Here is a 7,614-nt window from a genome sequence, read left to right on the forward strand (position 1 = left end):
CAAGCTTATTGTTATTACCATACAACTTAGGCTGTTAAGCTTAACCTCACTATCTGTCTGCATATCAAACATCGTAGGCATAATATGGAACAGGTTTTTTTCCTCAAGGATTTGTTGAATTAAATGAACAGTTAACTCGAGGAACTTATGAAAGATTTGTTGAATTAAATGAACAGTTAACTTGAGGAACTTATGAAGTAATTAAACCCATCATTAATCAGATTCTGTCCTCTTTATTATTGGTAAAATATCTTGAAGAAAACTGAAAAATGCTTAGTGTAATATTTACCTTTCAGTCCTACCCTATCTTGACTTTAAGAATGTTATTTTTTTTAAAGGTGCTCTTCCTAAGGCATATCCTGATAATCATCTCAGTCAGGTTGATGTAAATGAATTGTTTTCAAAACTGCTGAAAACAGGAATTCTCAAATTATCCCAGCCTGATTCTGCCACAACACGTAAGTACGATTTTTAAATACTTCATGTCAATGAGGCAAAATTTGTTTTTTTTGGGGGGACTGAGGATTGAACTCAGGACCTTATGCTTGTCAGGCAGGTTCTTATGCTGCTGAGCTATCTTCTCAGCCCAATAAGGGTCATTAAAGAATTTTGTTGTGTGGTATTAAAAAGTTCTTGGTATATCTTTTTAAAAATTTGTTTATATTTTAATAATTTTATTGAGAAAGAAGTAGCAATGAGATAGTTTCAAAATAGGTTAGTAGTACAGTTATAATAATTAATACATTGCATATTGTTTTCTTTGTAGTAGTTTTCCTAGTACAAGATGCGGACATGATATCTTGCTTAAACACTATTAATTCAAAATCTCATTGAACTAAGAGAAAGTAGCTGTATATTTATGCTATTTTGTATATACAGATATATATATATATATATATATATATATTTTTTTTTTTTTTAACTACAAAATGGTCCATTTATATCCTTTTTACTTTTGTCAGAGATGTGTATTCCATTGCAATTCATATATTGTAGGTGCATGAATTCAGCAGAGTAATCCAATATAGTCCAGTAGTCTATAATAGTAGTGGATTATCTGCAAGACTGACAATGTCAGAAGTTGTTGCCTTGAGCCCTTTACAGCTCAGCATATTAATATGGCTTTACTTTTTTATTTATTTATTTATTTATTTGTGTGTGTATATGTGTGTGTGGGGCCAGCTCAGCCCACCAGGGGGCGGGGCTGGCTGGCATGTGGTGCTGGGGGATTGAACCGCGGTCCCTGTGCTTTGCTAAGCTTGTTCTGAGTAGGTGCTTTAGACCACTGAGCCATCTCACCAGCCCCCTATGGCTTTACTTTTTCTACCTCAATTTTATACTTTTCTGTTGGAAGGTTAAGACCAAGATAAAGCAAGACCTGTACAACAAAAAGTGTAACTTTTGTATCTGACAAGGCCAGTCAAATCCCCTCAGGACTTAACTTGAAACCCAGTGCAGCAGTTTATAAATCTTTTGTCAGTGTCAGCCATGTGGATGAGTCAGGGCCATTGCTTGACCAATTTGCTCTCTGAGAAAACCTGAGAGAATGTTTTCTCTCCATGTGACTCTCCTTAGGCACATTCTACATCGTCCATCACTTTCCTCTTTGGCCCCATAATCTTGATCAGAAAATTTGGGCCACAACTGAGTTAAATGATGTTACAGTACAGGTTCTCCTATGTCCTGAGTCCTCACTGACCTTGAAAGGCTAGGGCCAAAATGTTGGTTCTCCTTGCAGCCCTTCTTTTTCTCTGATTTTTGGTCTGTAAACTTAAGTTGGTAACCCTCTAGAAGAGAAGCTTCATGATATTACCCTATAACATAGGCAGTTGAGCTTAACTTCACTATCTGTCTGAATATCAAACATCTTAGACATAACATGGAACAGGTATTTTCCATCAAGTATTGATATGTTAAACTTTAAATCCATGCTGGGGTTGGGCTGGGTCCAGAGGGGTCCAGCAGGTGCAGGGGAATGTGGAAACTCCCACACACTCACTGGGCCTGGGCTTGAGCTGGGTCTGGAGGGGTTCTGAGAGCGTGGTAGAAGTACTCACACGCCGGGCCTGGGCTGGGTCCAGAGGGGCCAGCGGGCTCAGGGCTCTTGGGGTATCTTTTACTTACTTGAAAATCAAACATACTTGATTTATAATTGTGTGTGTGGGGGGGGTACTGGGAAAAAATGGGGCCTTTGAAGTGAGCTACCTCTCAGTCCTGTGTAATTTTCATTTTGAGTCAGGTTCTTGCCAAGGTGCCTGGTGTGGGTTTCAACTTGCGGTTCCCTTGCCTCAGCCTCTGAGGGTGCTGGGATTCTAGGCATGCACCATCATGTGTGGCTATGACACACTTTTAAATTTTCTAAAATTGAACTATTATGGTGATTTGATTAACTTTGTGTCATGTGTAGATGTTTTGTGTTATTCTACATTCTACATTAAGTTCTAGATAATTTGGGTACTGAGGAAATAAAACTACAAGAAACTACATGACGTTCTTTGGCCAGTAAGGAATTTGAAAGCACTGAATAGACTTGGGTGGGTTTCTCTGTGCTTATGTAACACTTTAGTGTTCCTACACAAAGAACAGGAGTGAGCAGTTGTCTCTCTCTCTTTTTAATTGAAGAAGTAAATGAAGTTGCTGCTCAGCCTCCCCCTGAAGAGGAGGAAGATCAGAATGAAGATCAGGATGTTCCAGATCTTACTAATTTTACAATTGAAGAATTAAAACAGTATGTATTCTGATTTTCTTTTTTAAAAAAAGATTGACTTTTAGTGTTGATTTTTATCCCTTTTACTATTCTAAAATTTTGGAAGACTTTTTAATGATAAAACATACATAATATTTAGGAAGCTAATTTTTAAAATTCCCTCTTAAAATATGTCTGCTACAGAAGGACCTTTTATTTTCTTGGGTGGTACTGGGGATTGAACTCAGGACCTTATGCTTGCCAGGCAGGTGTTGATGCTGCTGAGCTATCTCTGTGGCTCCAGAAGTACTTATTGTCAAAAGGTCACACCAGTGTTTCTATTGTTTTTTATTTTTCTTTATTTGGTACAGTGTCTTGCTACACAGCTCAGACTCCCCAGCACTGGGATTACAGGTGTATCCCTGTGCCACCGTGGTCGGCGTGGCACGGGGCCGCCATGGCACGTGGTGATGAGGACGGAACGTGGGACCTTGCGCTCGCCAGGCCCGCGCTCATGGCACTGAGCTATCTCCCCAGCCCCATTTCTTTTTTTTTTAAATTTTATTGAGAAACCAGTATGAATGAGACAGTTTCAAAGTTGATTAATAGGACAGTTTTGATAATCAATACCCCATTTCTGTTATATCTGTTTTGGACTGAAAATAGAGGGAACTTAAGTATTGAATGTTAATAATTATTCCTGTTTTCTTTCTTCTTCATTTTCTCCTTTGTCATTTTTTTTCCCTGTATTTTCTTACATCTCTGAAGTTTAGAAGATGAGGTTTTCTTTCTTTCTTTTCTTTTGTATTTTAGTTCAGGGGCTCACTATGTAGACTGGACTTGTAGTGATCTGCCAGCATTGAATTTTTAGAAAAATCAGCTTTTTTGTCTTTTTGAGACAAAGTCTCATTATGTAGCTCAGGCTGTCCTTGAGCTCACCTTGTAGCCCACGCTGGTTTTCAACTTATGATAATCCTCCTGCCTTAGCCTCCTGAGTGCTGGGATTACAGGGGTGCACCACCATGCCTGGCTAAAATATCAGGTTTGTTTTTTTTTTGTGGCCAGCTTAGCCTGCCTTTGGGATGGCAGGGCTGGTGCGGCATGTGGTGCTGTGCATTGAACCCTGGTCCTGTGTGCTTGCGCTATAGACTGCTGAGCTATCTTGCTGGCCCTCAGTTTTTATATTAGGGTAGCATTATGGTCATTATATATATATGTGTGTGGTTTTTTTTTTTAGTTTTTTTTTTTTTTGCGGTACCTGGGATTGAATTTAGGACCTTGTGCTTGCCAGGCAAGTCCTTGTTCTGCTGAGCTAACTCCCTGGCCCGAATCCACTTTCCACATTCTTGGTTTTAACCAAGTGGATTAAATTTTTTTTTTTAAGGTGTTTCAGGAAAAAAAACCCTGAAAAAAAGGGGGCCTGCCCCACAACTCAAGCCAGCCAAACCTGCCCTGAAGGCATTCTGAGCAAAAAAAAAAAAAAACTGAAAAAAAAGTGTTTCAGGGCTGGCCAAATAGCTCAGCAGATTAAAGCGCCTGCTTAGACACATGCAATGGCCAGAGTTCAATCCCCGGCCTGCTGTGCCAGCCCTGCTTGTGGGGCGTGCTGAGATTGAGACTGGGCGTGGTGGTGTGCACCTGTAATCCCAACTCTTGGGAAGCTGTACACAGGCAATGGATCAGTATGAGTCTGATCTACATAATGAGACCCTGGGCCAGGGAGATGGCTCAGTAGAATAAGCACTTTCCTTACATGAGACCCTGTACTAAAATACAAAAACACAAAGTGTTTCTACTCACAATATGTAGACTTTTTCTTGTTGTTAGTCCCTAAATAATATAGCATTAAAACTATTCACAAAAAAGAACTATTCACAAAGAGTGTGCATTGTATTAGCTATAATGTATTAGGTATAATTTAGAAAGGATTTAAAATATATAGGGTATATATGTAGGTTTTATGCAAATAATATGCCATTTTCTATAAGGTGCATGGCTATCAACAGATTTTAGTATCCATGCAACTCCTGGAACCAACTCCTTGTGGATAACACAGTTTAACTGTAAACGAAGAAAATATAATTAAAATACAATTATTAAGTTTATGGGTAACCACTATCAATATTTTGTACATTATCTTCAGACCATCAAAGATTTAGATCTGTCATGTCTACTTTGATATCAACTCCAAACTTAGAACAGGCGAGTTATTATTACCTTGGCTAGCATAGGAGCCTTCCAGGTTTTTTTCTTTTTTTTTTTTTGCGGAACCAGGGATTGAACTCTGGCCATTGCTCTTGCCAGGCAAGTGTTTATTTTACTGAGCTATCTCCCCGGCCCCAAAAGCCTTCCAGTTTTAGTAAAAAGGAACTAAATAGGAGATAATCCTGTCCAGGTAGGTCTCATGGTTCATCGAAGGAAAAAGGGTCACTGTTAAACAGTTAGCTAATAATAGTAATCTTTTGGTATTAAATGCTGTAGGCAGTTTTTTTGGTTTGCCGTGTGCAGAAATATGGGAAGCTTCAGTATTTATAATTGTTCTTTCAAAGCCATTAAGCCATGTTATCAGAACTAAAGGTTACTTCTTTTTCAAAATAGACGTTATGACAGTGTTATAAACCGGCTGTACACTGGTATTCAGTGTTACTCTTGTGGAATGAGGTTTACAACGTCACAGACAGATGTATATGCAGATCACTTGGACTGGCATTATCGACAAAACAGAACTGAGAAAGATGTTAGCAGAAAAGTCACTCATAGACGCTGGTACTACAGTTTAACCGTAAGTAATCCATACGGTTTTGAATTGTCTTTTGACATTCATTTATGTCTTTCTCTAAAAGTATATTAAATAATAAATGTAAATTAATGTGAATTTTCGTGAATAAAATTTGATCCATAGAATACAGTTTTTTAAATAAAGGAATTTTGAAGAGTATGTGTTTGTTGTTTATTCAGACTGTACTAGTACACGAAACTGTTCTGGTTTTAAAATTTCAAGTTTCAGTTACTGAAATTTTTTCATAAAAATTATACATAAAGTTTATCTAAGAGTTACTGGAGGGCCGGGGAGACAGCTCAGTGGCATAAGTGCCTGACTGGCATGCACAATGTCCCAAGGTCAATCCTTGGTACTATAAAAAAAATAAGAGTTCATGGAAAATTAACATTAAGTTCTTAGTAGTTTATCATTTGCTCCATAGTTTATTTCCAAAGGGCTAAAACATGAAGTATAATTTCAAATATTAGAACATACTATGAATTAAATTGTGTTCTATTGAAGAGAAATAATAAGTTTAGAATAAATGAAGATATTTTTGATATATCAACTCATTTTAAGGACTGGATAGAATTTGAGGAGATAGCTGACCTGGAAGAACGTGCAAAGAGCCAGTTTTTTGAAAAGGCACACGAAGAAGTTGTGCTCAAAACTCAGGAGGCTGCTAAAGAAAAGGAGTTCCAGAGTGTACCTGCTGGCCCAGCTGGGGCAGTTGAGGTAAGAGAGTGCTGTTCAAATTGTCTGCTTGAGGGAATATTCTTAAGTAAATAATATTATCACTTTTATGTTTCTTTTAAATATCACTGACCAAGTGTGGTGAAATGCTGTTTCTGTCTGAAGTTTGTCCTTAAAACTTAACTTTATATATTTGTATTATATATCGGACATTATTTAAACTGATGTGTTTTAAATTTCTTACTCAACCAGTGTTTTTTTATTGGGATCAAATGTGTTCTATTATGTAACTTTATGTGGGTTCTATCTTAGAGTTGTGAAATTTGCCAAGAACAATTTGAACAGTACTGGGATGAAGAAGAGGAGGAATGGCACTTAAAAAATGCTATTAGAGTGGACGGCAAGGTAATTTTTACTTTTTTTTTTTTTGGTGAGCATTAAGGTTAATATTTTTTTGTTGGAGTGGCTTACCACTTTGAAATCAGAGTGTAATTTTGTGTGTGTGTGTGTGTGTGTGTGTGTGTGTGTGGTCAGTAAAAAAGGCATTTTTTGAGGCTTTTTGCCCAGCCTGGCTGTGAGCTTTTGGTGATCCTCCTGCCTCAGCCTCCCAGCACTTGCACTGCCATGCTCAGCTGGCATTGAACTTTATTTGTGTGTGTGTGTGTGTGTGTGTGTGTGTGTGTGTTTAGGTCTACAGGGTGTTCAAGGTCTCACTACTAGATCGGACTTGTAGTGATCTGCTTGTTTACAGCCTTCCAAGACTTGGGATTACAGGCGCGTGCCACCACGCCCAGTCTCAATTGCCCTCTCAGTGTGCCCCAGGAGCAAGGCTGGCCCCGCAGGCCAGATCATCAAACCCCCGGCCCCTGTGCCTGCTTGCAGGAGCTTTAATCTGCTGAGCTGTTTGGCTGGCCCTTGGCATTGAACTAGTCACAGAAAATGTTTTTTTTTTCCATCTATGTATTTGGTACAGCATCTCTTTACAGATTGGACTTGTGATCCTGTTTTCAGCTTCCCCAGTGCTGGGATTACAGGCGTGTGCCACCACGCCTAGACTAGTTTGCAGGCTCATCATGCTGGGGGTGGTGGCCGTGCATGTGGGACTGGGAATTGAAACCTGGTCCCAGTTGCCAAAGTGAATGTTTAGTTCCCTGAGCTATCTCACAGGCCCTGCATAATGTTTAAGTTTTGAGGGATCTTTGTGATTACTTCTGTAAGTACAGAGCCAGGTGATTTTGTGTAGCAGGTAGCATAAGTACTTATTGCTAAGCTCAGAATTGGTCTTAGAATCTGTCCTTTCCGTTAGATTTTATACTTTGATTACATCAAAACTGTTAGTTTTGATAGCACATACTACATAAATGTACAGAGCAGATTAATGTTTTCACAATCCTTATATTGATTTTTAACTGTGGTCAATTTTTAGCATCTTTACAAAGGCTATTATCTTCTAGCTTAAATTTTTTTTTTTTTT

General features: G+C 38.5%; 1 protein-coding gene across 3 annotated transcripts in view; it reads left to right on the plus strand.

The window, feature by feature from the left end:
• Pcf11 (PCF11 cleavage and polyadenylation factor subunit) overlaps positions 1-7,614 on the plus strand; it is a 30,663-nt gene that overhangs the window by 20,356 nt on the left and 2,693 nt on the right. For 2 of the 3 annotated variants that reach the window (XM_004632545.2, XM_023716731.1), the window contains exons 10-14: positions 339-458; positions 2,623-2,728; positions 5,285-5,468; positions 6,027-6,182; positions 6,453-6,545. In XM_004632545.2, the coding sequence (XP_004632602.1) occupies positions 339-458; positions 2,623-2,728; positions 5,285-5,468; positions 6,027-6,182; positions 6,453-6,545 (659 nt within the window). The remainder of the gene's footprint in view (positions 1-338; positions 459-2,622; positions 2,729-5,284; positions 5,469-6,026; positions 6,183-6,452; positions 6,546-7,614) is intronic. The other variant, XM_023716732.1, reaches the window with a different exon arrangement.

This window comes from Octodon degus, unplaced genomic scaffold (genome assembly GCF_000260255.1).
Source record: "Octodon degus isolate 3935 unplaced genomic scaffold, OctDeg1.0 scaffold00049, whole genome shotgun sequence".
NCBI classification, from domain to species: Eukaryota; Metazoa; Chordata; class Mammalia; order Rodentia; family Octodontidae; genus Octodon; species Octodon degus.